The following is a 17,854-nucleotide window of genomic DNA, read 5'->3' on the forward strand; positions in this document are numbered from 1 at the left end:
TACGTCACCTTCGGATTTGCAAACCACTGTTTCATTTTCTGACCCAGAGTCTGAGTCAGCAAAGAATTTCTTTCGTTTCTTCACGGGTTTTTCTTGAGTTTCATTGACTCGCAGAAGATGTTGCATGGTCTCCAATTTTCTCTCTGTCAGCTTTTTGTACGCTTCAAAAGACTTAGTCATCTCATCAATGAAAGTCAGAAGTGAAGTATAAAGTTCCACTACTGCAGATATGTCGTCTTCTTCCGGCTGTAGTGCTGTACTCACTGCACTGAAACGTTCCAGAATACTCCCCCGTATTGCAGCCAAAAATGCAATATTTTTAGAGTTAAGCTCTTTACAATATCCCTGTAGCTTCTGATTCAATAACAGTCTTTTCTGTGACAGTCTTCCCCATAATATTGATAATTTCTTCATAAGTGCTAAATGGTAAATATGAGGTGTTTCCTTTACCCTGTTTCCCATTTTTAGTTATATGAGTTGCTAAGAATCGATCAAATTCAGCTATCAGCTCTAAACACATTGCCATTCCTTAAGGAACCAAACTGTTCTTCATTTTCACGAAATGGCAATCCCCTTGAGCAAAGTTTTTTCACTACAACCAGAGCCTTCTCAAATACTTTCAGCTGTAGATAGTATTTCCCCTTTGTCTGAAACTTATGGCGATGTGCACTGGAATTTTCATGTTCAGTCACCCTTTGATTAGCCTGTTCCCAATGACTAAAGCCACTTGTAGCGTACTGGGATGAATCCCCAAACACTTTAAATGGTGCACAGTAAAGTGATCCCTGACTGGGTGAGTAAATCAAGTAATTGCGTTGCACAATGTCTCCATTCAACAATTTCCTTTCAAACAAATCCTTAAACATAAATCCTCGTTTATCAGAATATGCACGCTCTGACTTCACAGAATCACAGCTTCTATTCTGATTAAATCCGTATTGTACTACGTGGTCTCGTGTTTTGTCACTGATTTCCCAAAAGAAAGGATCTTTATCAACAGTAAAATCTGATGAAACTTCCCCTTGCCCCAACTGGATTCTAACATTTTCATTACAAAGAAGAAAACTTCTCTTGTCGAATCGATTACATGTTATTACCTCAACAACTCCATTATTTTATAGCATTCAGGAAAGTAATTTTCAGATGCTTACCAGTAAACGCTGCGATGTACTGCAGTGTTCCAGTGAAGGGCAGCCTCATCTTTTCTGAAAGGAAAAAAAATAGTGTTACATTTTTTTTCTCGGAATGAGAAGGAGTAATAACCTAAAAAACACCACGGTAGATCTGCTGCACGTCACGGGTAAAATGATGTGTGAATCCTGGATCCTTCCTGGTCATGCTGACAAAGTTTTACGAATTTATTTGTTAAAGTACAGACAGTGGAAATTAAAATGTCCTGTTGTGCCTCTCCTGCTCCGAGTCGGCCTTTTTGACATCCTACCCTCTTAAAGTCTTCCACTTGTCCTTTAGTCTCTTGCGTTTTTTTTTTGTTTTTTTTTATTTTAACTTAGTTAGACCCATGCATTGGAATTCTCGTCTAGCCATTCCTGCTGTGCCATTTCGCACTTCCTGTGAGTTTCATTTTGTGGTGTCATCGAAAGAGGCCACTCGTACGCTTGCCGTCAAAAAGCCCGCCAGCTCGAACGTCAGAATCTGCTGACCCCGAGGGGTGGCGCCAGCGTTTCAGTACACGCAAACCAGACGCAGCACGTCCCCAGTCAGGGCAGACTACACAACACTAGCGCCCCCTCCGGCGCTGGCATAAAGGAGGTCGACGATAGCGCAAGGGGCTGGTTCGTCAGCGCAGATCGTCGCCTCGTTTCGACAGCTCAGCTCCGTGGGAGAGCGGCTGTTAGGTGTGCGAGAACCACAGCAGCTAGAAAGTCAGTTTACAGTTGAGTTGACAAAAGACGTTATTCAGGGATTGGAAACACTTGTTACCTTCTGCATGACAGCTTATCAAAAGAAAAGTAAACGCGTTTGATTACTGCCTACTGATATCTTGTATTGTGCCCAGCTACCCACGTCTGTCTCCCGCTTCCTAGTCGACGTATTACTGTCGTGACCACCCGAGATCAATACATTTTTTAGACGTCTGTACTCGCTTTTGCCTGATTCATTTGCTTTATTACTCGTCAGAGTAGTCCGAGCGTCATTGACCCCATAACTTGCCTGGATGACGTTGCAGTAAGATTGACTGGACCCTAGGCGCGAGCACCAGTTCCTCGGCCGTCGTAAAGTCGTCTACGCAGTGGTAGCAGCAATAGGTTTATTTAGCAGAATTCACGCAGCATAAGACGTCATGTTGATGACGTGCGGTGCCTCCAGGCGGCAGAGCCCACCAGCGCAGCGGTGCGCTCGTGGAGCACGGACGTCAGAGGTCAGACTCGCTTGCGTCAGAGGCCTTGCGGCTTGAGCTGCATCAGACCGGCTCACCAGCAGCAAAGGCGAGGAAGCGACGAACGCTAACAGCCGGCAGCAGGAAATCAGGAACTAGGCGCCCCCAAGAGCGGACTGCGAACCGAGGACCCCTTGACGGAGTCCAGGAGTTGGCTGAGTTAGCCCGCAGCAGGCAGCAGCGTCAAGGCGCCAGTTCAGGACCCGCCAGCATCAAGACTAGGGGCTGCCCATAGACCAGCGGCTAGATGTAGATGAGGCTAGGTGTCAATTATTTATACTATCTCCACCAGGGCTTTCTATGAAAAGGCGCCGCTTTCAGTCATGTACGGGCCCAGGCAGTCGGCTTCTCGAGGTAACCAAGCTATCCAATGTGCCAGGCTGGTGGCTTGCATCGCACTACTTCAGCCATACCATACTGTGGCCCTGTCTGCAGAATTTGGAGACAGCAGGCTGGCTCGTCTGGTTACAGGGTGCGAATGAAATGTGATGGTCCAACAGCTACGTTTTTATAATTTTCCTTTCGTCAATTACATTCAGTATCTCATGTGTTATCCAAGAGTTCGCAATGGGCTTTGTCTTTTTGCTTATTTGATCTTCTGTCTCCTTAATTATTTCATTTCCCAAGGCCGCCCATTCGTCATCTGTTGTGTTCTTGCACCTTTTTCAGTCAGTCGTTGTGTAATGTTCCCTTCTAGTCTCAACAACCTGTGGTTTTTTCAACTTATCTAAGTCCCACGTTCTTAGGTTCATACACATCTACAGTTAAGTCGGTTTTAATCTGCAGTCGAAAACTAATTAATTATAGTCAGATTTTACTCCTCCTTATTACTGTTTAAAATGTGGTTTCGAAATCTTTATCTTACCATTATACAGAGTGTAACGAGTATAAGCGCAAATATTTTTATTGTGGTACCTTAATATTTATACACGTCAGTGTGTTGGTTGTTTTTTCTCTGTGTTCCAGCAAGCACGTCACATCATTTACTACCTGATGTTTTCTGCATGATCGTAACTGCACCACTAAACAGACTATCCCTGTCAGTATAGACAAACCATTTTGGGTTCAGGAGTCCACGCTTCAACACTTGACATGTTGCACAGGGGAAAATAAGCATTAACGGCTTGCTCTTGCCACATGTACTCTTGAAGGTACTAGCCAAACTAAAAACATAAGACTCACAAAGCTATAATCATTAGTGTGCAAATGACTTAAATACTGACGCAATGTTGTTCAGTACACCGTCATAGAAATATCGGCACTTATGCCCCTTACACCTTTTGTAATCAATGCGGAACCTTCCAGTGTCTCCAGATCTCTTCTCTGGGTACAAACTGTGTTTGTGGTGATTAATTTACGCTGCGCGCAAAATTCTACCATCTGACATCCTGTTTTTCATTTCCATACGCTGCGTGCAGGATTCAACCAGCTGACTTCCTGTTTCATTTATTTCCCTTCCTCTACCTCCCTGTCCCCCAGTTCACTTTCTCGTACTATTTTTCCTTCTCTTACTTTTGCTATTACCGAATTCCAGTACCCACCTGAATTAAATTTTCGTCTCCATTAACTATCTGAATAATTTTTTTATGTCAATATACATTCTTTCAATCTCCTCATCTGCGGAACTATATGGCATATAAACTTGTAATGCTGATGTAGATGTTCGCTTTGCATGTAACTTTGTTATGATAACGTGTCACCATGCTGTTCATAGCAACTTACCGGCATTCCTATTTTCTTAATCACAATTAAGCCTACTCCTACCTGATTTAGTGTTTATAACTCTGTACTCACTTGACCAGAAGTCTTCTTCTCCTCATCGCGTTTCGCAGATTCCCACTTTATCGAACTTCAGCCTATCCATTTCCGCTTTTAAATCCTCTAATCTACCTAGACAATAAAATATGAAACATTCCAAGCACTCTGACCCATAAAATGCCGCTTTTGTATTTCCCCATCATGACATCTTCCTGAGTAGTTCCCGTCTGCAGATCCTAATTGGGGACCATTTTACCTCCAGTATATTTTACTTAAGACTATCCCATCCTTAAACCAAACAGAGAGCTGCATACCCTCGGAAAAGGACTGTAGTTTCTCCTTGCTTTCAGCCGTTCGCAGTAGCAGCACAGCAACATCATGTTGGCTATGTTACAAGGCTCAATCATCCAGACTGTTGCCCAACAACTATTGAAAAGGCTGCTGGCCCTCTTCAGGACCTACGGGTTAGTACGGCTTCTCCACAGATACTCAGGTAATTTTCCTTCGTTGGGAGATGGAACGGAGTTCTCCCAGCCTCGTGATGCCAACTGATGAGTTGCTTGACAGAGTAGTAACGGCTCGAGGTCGAGAAAATAGACAACGGGAGAGCGGCGAGCTCACCAAACACCACTCCATACCACATCGAATGACGTCGTTGGAAGCGACTGACACAACGGGCGGTCGCTACCTGTGCTGCCACCAGAGCCGATGGACGGAATTTAGAGAGAGTACTACTTGTCTCAACCAGTATCGTTACTGAAAGGAATAAAAATATAATGTATTCGTTTTCTATGAAAATCTATGTTTATAGCTTATCTTTGGTCTTAATACATACAAAATATTGGTCTAGTACTGAGAAAAAATTGTTATTACATTTCACAGTTTCGGCATGTATGTGAGCGTATGTATTTCAGAGACACATGAAAACGATATTCTGAGTAAAGTAATATCGCTCTGAAGCGAAAGGAATTTTTTTTTTTTTTTTTTTTTTTTTTTGAGGTTTCAGCGAAAGAGAACTATCTGTTAGGAATCTATACTTTCGCTCTCTGAATGATGGAAGTACTCTTCTTAGTAACAGTGTCTCGTCTAGCACGATCAAAGAAATTTTATAAGGTATAATCCATTCTAATGATAAACATTGCAGATAATGATGAAACCTGAGTTAACACGATGACTCAGTATTATTTCCGCTTTTTTGTGGTGCTAATATTTGTTAGACCAACTCACACTTAGATATAAATTAAGAGTGAAAATTAGGTCGATTTGACGGACATCGACATCACAACAAGCGTTGCAATTGTGGTTCACCTAGTTGCGCACACAAATAAAGATACAGTGGATTTCAAATATATTTTACTGAGTCTGTCATTCTTCCTGTGATCTGAAAAGAGAAAGAAAGCTTGGGCTGCAACATCCTGTCAACAGCGAGGCCATTGGTTCGAATAGGACAACTTTTTGCAATGAGCAGTAGTTCCATGCGTTCATTTTTGTAATGCTGGTACAGGTTTGGTACCCCAGCTCACTATGGATTATATTATGTAGATGAGACATTTCGGGTGTCTGGTTGATTTGTAACTATCTGCTGTTATTTACTTATCTGTATGTCAGACATCGCTATTCGTTTGGATACTTTCGCAAGTGTCTGAAAAAATCAAAATATTCCACTTAAATAACGTAGAAAATGGGGAGGATTTTGCATCTATGTTATTTTCTGCAGATACTTCCTCACAGCTTTGCTTTAGCAAAGTCCTCGAAAGATCCTGAAATTTGTGGTCTGAAGCAGATTGTTTACAGGCCTGTGGATTGATGAATTTTTCAAAACTAGCTCTTATTATTTGGCAGCAATGGATAGAGAGTTCAAGATCTATTACAGGTATATCACAGTGTTTCCTACACGTATATGTGTAACCGCACGATTAATTTGCTGGTGGTGAAAGATCTGTTGGCCAACTATAACGTGTCAGAATATCTTAAGGATGTTTTGAGAGAGCTACCGATTTCGTCAATGACAGTGGCTGTTTTTTTTTTTTTTTTTTTTTTTTTTTTGTATGTGCTATTGGCACTTCGTTATTAGTACCTGATATTTCCAATTATACATTCATCATAAACCTAAATACTGTTATAAAAACTAAATTCCGCCCGAACCGGCCGTGAACGCCCAATGGTTACCGACCGGCTGCCGTGTCATCCTCAGCCCACAGGGGTCACTGGATGCGCATGTGGAGGGGCATAAGGTCAGCACGCCCCTCTCCCAACCGTATGTCAGTTTACGAAACCGGAGCCGCTACTTCTCAATCAAGTAGCTTCTCAGTTTGCCTCACAAGGGCTGAGTGCACCCCGCTTGCCAACAGCGCTCGGCAGACCGAATGGTCATCCATGATTGGTTTTAAACTGCGGTCCTTTTCTGTAACATTCTCCTTCCTGCGAGAAAGTCTTCCAATAACAGATTGCACTTTCACACCGGGATATACCACATACTAAATTTGTTTCTGTCTTCTTCTACAGGGTGTTACAAAAAGGTACGGCCAAACTTTCAGGAAACATTCCTCACACACAAATAAAGAAAAGATGTTATGTGGACATGTGTCCGGAAACGCTTAATTTCCATGTTAGAGCTCAATTTAGTTTCGTCAGTATGTACTGCACTTCCTTGATTCACCGCCACATGTGTGTGCTGACGAGAATCCGCACGCAATTGTACAATCACGCCATCAACACAGATTTTCTGTGTACGTTTGGGCAGGCATTGTTGGTGATGTCTTGATTGGGCTCCATGTTCTTCCACCTACGCTCAATGGAGCACGTTATCATGATTTCATACGGGATACTCTACCTGTGCCGCTAGAACATGTGCCTTTACAAGTACGACACAACATGTGGTTCATGCACGATGGAGCTCCTGCACATTTCAGTCGAAGTGTTCGTACGCTTCTCAACAACAGATTCGGTGACCGATGGATTGGCAGAGACGGACCAATTCCATGGCCTCCACGCTCTCCTGACCTCAACCCTCTTTGACTTTCATTTATGGGGGCATTTGAAAGCTCTTGTCTACGCAACCCCGGTACCAAATGTAGAGACTCTTCGTGTTCGTATTGTGGACGGCTGTGATACAATACGCCATTCTCCAGGGCTGCACAGCGCATCAGGGATTCCATGCGACGGAGGGTGGATGCATGTATCCTCGCTAACGGAGGACATTTTGAACATTTCCTGTAACAAAGTGTTTGAAGTCACGCTGGTACGTTCTGTTGCTGTGTGTTTCCAGTCAATGATTACTGTGATTTGAAGAGAAGTAATAAAATGAGCTCTAACATGGAAAGTAAGCGTTTCCGGACACATGTCCACATAACATCTTTTCTTTCTTTGTGTGAGAGGAATGTTTCCTGACAGTTTGGCCGTACCTTTTTGTAACACCCTGTATAGATTACTGAACTGCTTATTTACTGAAGTTCGACCAGCTGCAATTTTTGTTTTGTTCACATCATGTTTTGATGAAAGTCCGTTAGATCTGTTCATAGATTCAAACATGCATGTGAAATGAATAAAGGTAAGCATCAAAGGCGAGTCAAATAAGGTTCAAATGGTTCAAATGGCTCTAAGCACTATGGGACTTATCTTCTGAGGTCATCAGTCCCCTAGAACTTAGAACTACGTAAACCTAACTAACCTAAGGACATCACACACATCCATGCCCGAGGCAGGATTCGAACCTGCGACCGTAGCGGTCGTGCGGTTTCAGACTGTAGCGCCTAGAACCGCTCGGCCACTCTGAGTCAAATAAGGCAATCGGATTCTTTTGTAGACTACCTTCCTCAGGAGCTGTAGAGGTAAAGCACTTCACTGGACATTATCGAGTTTTGTACAGTAATGAACACAAGCCATCACTGATGCTGCAGGCGACACCGCTGATCAGCGTAAGCTGCTACATGATTACTAACGCTGGACTCAGGTGCACAGCACAGAGGCAAACAGCGAATTAGCCGCTTAGATGTAACTGTTTGCCTCAGCACGTTGTTTCTCATCGACTGTGACCACAGAGTGCGTCGCTCATGCCCGCATGCACCAATCGATTGGAATGTACGTAGTTTCGACACTCGACTCTCGTATAGTATGGTTGTGGGCGCCAGTTCACATCAAGCTGTCAGGTATTAAAGTTTCATTTTGTTTCCTTAAATCACTTGAAGCAAATTTAAGAGTTTCTCAGAACTATACGTACTTGCCTGCAGTGAGTTATACGCGGCCCATACTTGTAAAAAAAAAAAAAAAAAAAAAAAAAAATACACACAGAACCCTATCAGATTCACTGTCTTATATCACTTTAAGAGTGGTTCATTAATAAAGATGATAGGCACTGCAAGTTTGAGCTTGTTTTCGGTCTCTAATGGCTGCTACCATCACAAACACGTTGTTGTTGTTGTGGTCTTCTTTCCTGAGACTGGTTTGATGCAGTTCTCCATGCTACTCTATCCTGTGCAAGCTTCTTCATCTCCCAGTACTTATTGCAACCCACATCCTTCTGAATCTGCTTAGTGTATTCATCTCTTGGTCTCCCTCTACGACTTTTACTCTTCACGCTGCCCTCCAATGCTAAATTTGTGATCCCTTGATGCCTCAGAACATGTCCTACTAACCGGTCCCTTCTTTTTGTCAAGTTGTGCCACATACTCCTCATCTCCCTGATTCTATTCAATACTTCATCATTAGTTATGTGGTCTACCCATCTAATCTTCAGCATTCTTCTGTAGCACCACATTTCGAAAGCTTCTATTCTCTTCCTGTCTAAACTATTTATCGTCCACGTTTCACATCCATACATGGCTACACTCCATACAAATACTTTCAGAAACGACTTCCTAACACTTAAATCAATACTTGATGTTAACAAATTTCTCTTCTTCAGAAACGCTTTCCTTGCCATTGCCAGTCTACAATTTATATCCTCTCTACTTCGACCATCATCAGTTATTTTGCTCCACAAATAGCAAAACTCCTTTACTACTTTAAGTGCCCATTTCCTAATCTAATTCCCTCAGCATCACCCGACTACATTCCATTATCCTTGTTTTGCTTTTGTTGATGTTCATCCTATACCCTCCTTTCAAGACACTGTCCATTCCGTTCAACTGCTCTTCCAAGTCCTTTGCTGTCTCTCACAGAATTACAATGTCATCGGCGAACCTCAAAGTTTTTATTTCTTCTCCATGGATTTTAATACCTACTCCGAACCTTTCTTTTGTTTCCTTCACTGCTTGCTCAATATACAGATTGAACAACGTCGGGGAGAGGCTACAACCCTGTCTCACTCCCTTCCCAGCCACTGCTTACCTTTCATGTCCATCGACTGTTATAACTACCATGTGGTTTCTGTACAAATTGTAAATAGCCTTTCCCTCCCTGTATTTTACCCCTGCCACATTCAGAATTTGAAAGAGAGTATTCCAGTCAACATTGTCAAAAGCCTTCTCTAAGTCTACAAATGCTAGAAACTTAGGTTTGCCTTTCCTTAATCTTTCTTCTAAGATAAGTCGTAGGGTCAGTATTGCCTCACGTGTTCCAAATTTTCTATGGAGTCCAAACTGATCTTCCCCGAGGTCGGCTTCTACCAGTTTTTCCATTCGTCTGTAAAGAATTCGCGTTAGTATTCTGCAGCTGTGACTTATTAAACTGATAGTTCGGTAATTTTCACATCTGTCAACACCTGCTTTCTTTGGGATTGGAATTATTATATTCTTCTTGAAGTCCGAGGGAATTTCGCCTGTCTCATGCATCTTGCTCACCAGACGGTAGAGTTTTGTCAGGACTGGCTCTCCCTTGGCTGTCAGTAGCTATAATGGAATGTTGTCTACTCCTGGGGCCTTGTTTCGACTTAGGTCTTTCAGTGCTCTGTCAAACTCTTCACGCAGTATCATACCTCCCATTTCATCTTCATCTTATACGTTCGAAAAACCTTTCGTACACTCTTATCTGAAGAACGTAATAAACAGGCAAGAACACTGGCCACAATCACCAATCATAAGCCCTGCACGATACGTTGCGAAGGTGCTGAACCTATTGTAGCCAAGCAATTTTATAATCCAGAGTTTGCAGAAAGAAAACCTCTACGTGTAGTTCTCAAAAAAATGGTTCAAATGGCTCTGAGCACTATGGGAATCAACTGCTGAGGTCATTAGTCCTCTAGAACTTAGAACTAGTTAAACCTAACTAACCTAAGGACATCACACACATCCATGCCCGAGGCAGGAGTCGAACCTGCGACCGTAGCGGTCTTGTGGTTCCAGACTGCAGCGCCTTTAACCGCACGGCTACTTCGGCCGGCTGTAGTTCTCATCGAAGTGTTAATTTCGCATCCTCTTGGATATGACCGACGTTAACACGCTGCTCAGTGATTGCCTTGTAGCGAAAGCCGTTTCGCGCCACAAGGCAGTCTTTCTTCATCGTGACAGTCTTCATCTCCTTGCCCCGAAGAGTATGGTGTACCCTGATGGGCATGATCATTTGCGCAATCGCAAAGATTTTGTCGCTAGTATTTGCACTTCATCTGAACCCATTTTGTTAATCTGACACGTCTTTGCGCCACATTTTACAACCACGTAAAAGAGAAACTGCAGGCTGCTGCTCCTGGCCCAGTTTCTTCCAGTGCTATCGACACGTTACGGACAGCACTAGCACAGTAGAAAATTAATTTTGGCTGTGTGGGACTGTAATTCATGCAGATTACTGAAAATCAGGATAATTCGCGAAGTTAAAAAATAAGTGACGTTTATTAAATACTATAAAAACACACAATACATTTACTTTCAAGTAAATGCAAAAACTGTAAATTATATTCATTTATTGTGAGCTGATATTAGTGAAAACAACACTCGACCAGTAAGTTTCTTTTGAGCCAGGCTCGTCTTACGTTTACGTGCAGCACGATCACGCAGGCGTTTCACAAGCCTTATTTCGGCCACGGTAGTTTCCATCCGACGTTTAAAATGAATAATTATTGACTCGCCCATGTGCGCGTCAGTGACTTTAGGTTGAGCGCCAACTTCGTTAGCTCATCTATCATCACTACTGTCATTGCCTGCAGAGGAGCAAACGGCGCTAAATTTCTCTTCAGAAATCACACCGTCATACGCGTTGAAACTCACCAATGCTGGCCACCTTAGAGTCATTGCGTCACTTCCTACAGTGTATTCACAGTTGTTTCTTTATTTTATTAACAATGCGAAGTAAAGTTTAGTAATTTTGTTCAAATCATCTATTAGATACACATTTTAGCTATTTCGCTTTGTGAAGTAACATGTAATTTGTATATTGTAAATACTGTCGTTGTGAAGTTCTTCTTTTTTTGTGGTCCTGGAAGTTAAATTTCGCTAGAACTAGCTAAACTGAAATCCAAATACTCCCGTTTTATCTAGAATGAGGAAGAGTGAAAATATATATTATGTGAACGCAAAATTAGTTTGTCTTGAAAGAGAGATTTGTCTACGGTGTGGAATCGTTTTCTTGTAGTAAAGCGTAGTCAACGCTGGAAAAGTAACTGATCGATTGAACTGTGGATCTATCAACGGCGCGGCACTCTTATCAACCACTGCAATTGCATACATTGTCGGTAAGAGTTCTGTTACATTTCCCTTTCTTAACGTCCGCGTGGCTGAGCGCGAATTGTTGTATTAACGTTATTAGAGGCAAAAACCGCCTTGTCGTAATGTCATGAACACGTATGGCTGAACGTCTTCGCATTTTTGCAAACGGTCCAACGAATTCCGAGTGGTCGACATTGTCACCAGTTTTTTTTTATTAAGTGTGCAAACTGCGTCTGTGGAATCACAAATCACTGCCCACAGTGCATCGAACTTTTCATCTTGGAACACTGATACCTTCTTCTTCTCTGTTGTGATCTTATCAGTAGCAACAAACGATGGCAATACTGTATTGTCCAAAGCTAATTTTTTAACTGGCATCATGTCAGCATCTGTGTATGACGGTTGACTGAATTTAAATTTAATAGTTGCCACAGCCGATTGTTGCTGCTGTGATTTCCGGGCCCTCCAATTCCGTACAATTTCTGTACAAAAAAATAACGATCCGCATGAGCGACGAACCTGGATTAATGCGGCCTGGATAAAGGAGGTTCCACTGCAGCACATCTTTTAGTGCGGTAGATGTAAATGTATGCCATTGTTGGTTGGGATACCCCAATAAGTGGTTTCAGTCCTCTGTCAGAGAGTACGTTCTTTCGTCGTGCACACTGACCCCTTTCCTGGCGGATATGTGAGAGCTGTTTCGTATCCACTGAGGTGACAAAGGTCATGCGATACCTCCCCATACTGTGCCGGCCTGCCTTTCGCCCGAAGTATAGCAGCAACTCGACGTGGCGTGGACTCAACAAAGCCCCCTACAGAAATATTGAGCCATGCTGCCTTTTGTCCACAACTGCGAAAGCGTTGCCGCGGCACAATTTATTGCACGAACTTAACTCTCGATTATGTCCCATAAATGTTCGATGGGATCCATGTCGGACGATCTGGTTGGTCAAATCATTAGCTCGAATAGTCCAGAACATTCTTCAAAGTAATCGTGAATAATTGTAGCCCCGTGACATAGGGCATCGTCATCCATAAAAATCCCATGGTTGCTTGGGAACATGAATGGCTGCAAATGGTCTCCAAGTAGCCCAACAATCGTTTCCAGTCAAGCATCGGTTCAATTGGACCAGAGTCCGCCACCGTAGCTGAGTGGACAGCGCGTCGGCTTGTCATACCGGGGGGCCCGGGTTCGATTCCCGGCTGGGTTGGAGATTTTCTCCGCTCAGGGACTGGGTGTTTGCGTCGTCTTCATCATCATTTCATTCTCATAAACGCACAAGTCGCCGGAGTGGCGTCACGTCCGAAAACTTGCACCAGGGGGCCAGGTCTACCCGCCGGGACACCCTCGCCACGCGACGTTTCATTTCATTTGGACCAGAGGACCCAGTCCATTCCAAGTAAACACAGCGCACATCGTTGTGGACCCACTACCAGCTTGCACGGTGTCTTGTTGACGACCTGGGTCGATGGTTTATGGGGTCTGCGCCACACTCTAACTCTACCACCGGCTCCTACTAACTGTAATTGGAACTCATTTGACCAGACATCGGTTTTGCAGTCGTCTATGGTCCAACCGATAACGCTACGATCCCAGAAAAGGCGCTGCAGGCAATGTCGTGCTTTTAGCACAGGCAACCGCGTCAGTCGTCTGCTGCCTTATCCGATAAACGCCAAATTTCGCCGCACTGTCCTAACGGATACGTTCGCGGTACGTCTCACATTATTTTCTGCAATTATTTCACGCAATGCTGGTTGTCAGTTAGCCCTGACAACTCTACGTTAACTCCGTTTTCCACGGTCTTAAATTTAAGGCTATCGGCAACTACGTTGTCCACGGTGAGGGGTAACGCTTGAAATGTGGTATTTTCGGCGTACTCTTGACTCTGTGAATCTCGGAATACTGAATTCCGTAGCGATTTCCGAAGTGGAATGTCCTGTGCGTCCAGCTCCAACTACCATTCCGCATTCAAAGTCTGTTCATTCTCGTCGTGCGGCCATAATGAGGTCGGAAGCCTTTTTACGTGAATCACCTGGTTACAAATGACAGCTCCGCCAATGCACTGCCCTTTTATACCATGTGTACGCGATACCACCGCCATCTGTATCTTTGCATATTGCTATCCCACAACTTTTGTCACCTCAAATGGTTCAATAGCTCTAAGCGCTATGGGACTTAACATCTGAGGTCATCAGACCCCTAAACTTAGAAATACTTAAACCTAACTAACCTAAGGACATCACACACATCCATGCCCGAGGCAGGCTTCGAACCCGTGACCGTAGCAGTCGCGCGGTTCCGGACTGAAGCGCCTAGAACCGCTCGGTCACCGCGGCCGGCCGTCATCTCAGTGTATGCATTTATAGAGTGTAGGTGAGCGTAATGGATCTGTGTTTGTATGATGTTTATGTTGTATGTGTATTTGTGGAATGCAGGTGAGTGTAACGGACGCTGTGGGGTGTAGTGTTCTGTTTGTATTGTAAGACGATGGTGATGAGAAGTGAGAGAGTGCAACCTGGTGCCGACGCATAGCCTAGTCTTCTCCAATAGCACCAAGGGGGTTGCCGAGCTTAACGCCTCTTTCCGACAGACGGATCACCATCAAAAGTGTCACATGCCTTCACTTCATGTCACACTGGAGAGGGGTTAGATATTTAGTCCAGGACGTACGACACCACCGCTCTTCCCCTTGCCGACCAAATACTGACATGTGAAGATTTGATCCGCTTCCCCTGCAAAGCGCCGCCGGCAGAACTGTCTTGCCTGGCACAGCGCCACAACCGAGAGAGGCGATTCCGTTAACGCGGTAATAGCGCTGTGGGAAGCTGTTGGCAAGGCTGTGCGCTTCAGCGGCAATTCGCCTGCAAAGGTCTCGCGCCGTGTGCTCGCGCCTTGCGCAACGCTACGTATAAAGGCGCCGAGCGCGACCTTCAGCCGTTGCGCACCTGCCACCTGTTGCACGTGACAGCGTCCGCAGCTGAGCGGTCACGTGCCGCACCATCTCCACGCGGGTACATCCTCACATTTCCACTTCTTTAGCGAGGCGGCTTCTCGGCTAAGGAACTTTCTTATACGTAATTCCCGGCCACTCTACGTGTTTATCTCTCTGGTTTAGTCTAGCCTGGAGCAGAGGAACTAGCTTTTCCCTATTCCGCCTGAGTTGGATTGTTGTCTTAACCTATTAGACCGTTTTTCCCGTGGCAGCAGGGGCTTTCCTGCACCTGTTGGGAAATAAAATTACAAGAAGTCCTGGCGGGAAGCAGTATTTTCCAGTGGGTATACTACAAGCAGAAGTGAGATATGAGCAATGCAAATATTTGCAGTTTGCTTCTGTAGCTGATTGACTGAAAATCGTGGGTGTTTTAAAAACATTCAACAGCTGTTGGAAGCTCATTTGTTCGAAGTGTTCGCCGGCAGCCTGCAACGTTTATGCTGCGTTGTGAGTTATAATTTAATTTCAGTACAAAGTGAAAGCCGATCGTTGAACAATGCTTTTCAACCTCCGGCGAGGTGCAAAGATACTGCTCTCACGTTCTCGTCTGCTAAAACAAGCTACAGTCTTTGGCTATCTATTGAAGGTAATATACGAGGTGTGCTCAAAGAACACGGCGAATAGTTTTATTTTCAAAATACTGGTCGGCTGTCAGTAGGACTCGAGCACTCAGGTTTCCGTACAAACTTAATGTTATATGTATACATACAGGGCTATTACAAATGATTGAAGCGATTTCATAAATTCACTGTAGCTCCATTCATTGACATATGGTCACGACACGCTGCAGATACGTAGAAAAACTCAAAAGTTTTGTTCGGCTGAAGCCGCACTTCAGGTTTCTGCCGCCAGAGCGCAGTGAGACAAAATGGCGACAGGAGCCGAGAAAGCGTATGTCGAGCTTGAAATGCACTCACATCACTCAGACATAACAGTGCAACACACTTCAGGACCAAGTTCAACAAAGATCCACCAACTGCTAACTCCATTCGGCGATGATATGCGCAGTTTAAAGCTTCTGGATGCTTCTGTAAGGGGAAATCAACGGGTCGGCCTGCAGTGAGCGAAGAAACGGTTGAACGCGTGCGGGCAAGTTTCACGCGTAGCCCGCGGAAGTCGACGAATAAAGCAAGCGGGGAGCTAAACGTACCACAGCCGACGGTTTGGAAAATCTTACGGAAAAGGCTAAAGCAGAAGCCTTACCGTTTACAATTGCTACAAGCCCTGACACCCGATGACAAAGTCAAACGCTTTGAATTTTCGGCGCGGTTGCAACAGCTCATGAAAGAGGATGCGTTCAGTGCGAAACTTGTTTTCAGTGATGAAGCATCATTTTTTCTTAATGGCGAAGTGAACAGACACAATGTGCGAATCTGGGCGGTAGAGAATCCTCACGCATTCATGCAGCAAATTCGCAATTCACCAAAAGTTAACGTGCTTTGTGCAATCTCACGGTTTAAAGTTTACGGCCCCTTTTTCTTCTGCGAAAAAAACGTTACAGGACACGTGTATCTGGACATGCTGGAAAATTGGCTCATGCCACAACTGGAGACCGACAGCGCCGACTTCATCTTTCAACAGGATGGTGCTCCACCGCACTTCCATCATGATGCTCGGCATTTCTTAAACAGGAGATTGGAAAACCGATGGATCGGTCGTGGTGGAGATCATGATCAGCAATTCATGTCATGGCCTCCACGCTCTCCCGACTTAACCCCATGCGATTTCTTTCTGTGGCGTTATGTGAAAGATTCAGTGTTTAAACCTCCTCTACCAAGATACGTGCCAGAACTGCGAGCTCGCATCAACGATGCTTTCGAACTCATTGATGGGGACATGCTGCGCCGAGTGTGAGAGGAACTTGATTATCGACTTGATGTCTGCCGAATCACTAAAGGGGCACATATCGAACATTTGTGAATGCCTAAAAAACTTTTTGAGTTTTTGTACGTGTGTGCAAAGCATTGTGAAAATATCTCAAATAATAAATATATTGTAGAGCTGTGAAATCGCTTCAATCATTTGAATAACCCTGTATATGTTCACCCATCCCGGGAATCGAGAATCTCCACGATTAACAAGTCCCAGATTTTTTCATTCACTTGTGCTGTGAAATCTTGCTTCTTGTCGACTCCCACGATTTTAGGTCATCGGGAACCACCCTACAGGTGTTGATGAGTGAGCTTTCGAGTATCAAAATATGTGACATAAATAGCCGTATCTTTTGGCTGCATTAGCTTAGAAGCTTAAAATTTTGACACCTCAAATGGCCATGGACCTTAATATGCCACATAAATTTGAACTTGATACCTAGACAGACTAACAACAAAGCGATCTCATAAGGGTCCGTTTTTACAGATTGAGGCACGAAACTCCAAAAAGTAATAAGCTTACATGGAATATGATTTAATCTCCCTGAAAGTACTGTCCCTGGCTAGCATCGCTCTTATCCCAACGTTGAATCCACGATTGGAAGCATTGCTGTAAGGCTTCTTTAGAAAGTGCGTTCAGCTGCTCTTGTCATTGCCAGGAGTGGTGTCAAAACGATTTCCTTTAAGCAAAATTTTAATTTTCGGCAGGAGCCAGAGGTCGCATTGTGCTAAATCTGGTGAGTAAGGAGGATGTGGACGGACAGAAACAATTTTTCCGGGCAAAAACTCGCGAAACAAAAGCGAGGTATGGCGCGGCGAGTTGCTGTGGTGAAGAAGGAAGCCACTGGCCCATTTTTCTGATCTCTTTATTTCTACATGGTTTGCAAACGTTGTAGTACGCCCTTGTAAAATGAAGTGTTTACAGACGTCTCCTCTACAACAGGCTTTGATCGCACTATGTCCTCGATATTGGCATTTTATTGCATCTTGAAACATAATGTTCAGAAGTTGTCCGAAATCCATGATGTGCGGCGGAGCCGGCCGGAGTGGCCGAGCGGTTCTAGGCGCTACAGCCTGGAGCCGCGCGACCGCTACGGTCGCAGGTTCGAATCCTGCCCCAGGCATGGATGTGTGTGATGTCCTTAGGTTAGTCAGGTTTAAGTAGTTCTAAGTTCTAGGGGACTGATGACCTCAGAAGTTAAGTCCCATAGTGCTCAGAGCCATTTGAACCATTTTGTGCGGCGGACACGGTAAACA

The 17,854-nt window shown here is 44.2% G+C and overlaps 1 protein-coding gene across 3 annotated transcripts in view; it reads right to left on the reverse strand.

The window, feature by feature from the left end:
* The window catches only part of LOC124613043 (facilitated trehalose transporter Tret1-like), a 124,898-nt gene that overhangs the window by 53,366 nt on the left and 53,678 nt on the right, over positions 1 to 17,854 (reverse strand). For all 3 annotated transcript variants that reach the window (XM_047141613.1, XM_047141614.1, XM_047141612.1), the window contains one exon: positions 1,152 to 1,205. In XM_047141613.1, coding sequence (XP_046997569.1) covers positions 1,152 to 1,200 — 49 coding nt within the window. In that variant the 5' untranslated portion in view covers positions 1,201 to 1,205. The remainder of the gene's footprint in view (positions 1 to 1,151; positions 1,206 to 17,854) is intronic.

Source organism: Schistocerca americana, chromosome 4 (assembly GCF_021461395.2).
Source record: "Schistocerca americana isolate TAMUIC-IGC-003095 chromosome 4, iqSchAmer2.1, whole genome shotgun sequence".
In the NCBI taxonomy this organism is placed as follows: Eukaryota; Metazoa; Arthropoda; class Insecta; order Orthoptera; family Acrididae; genus Schistocerca; species Schistocerca americana.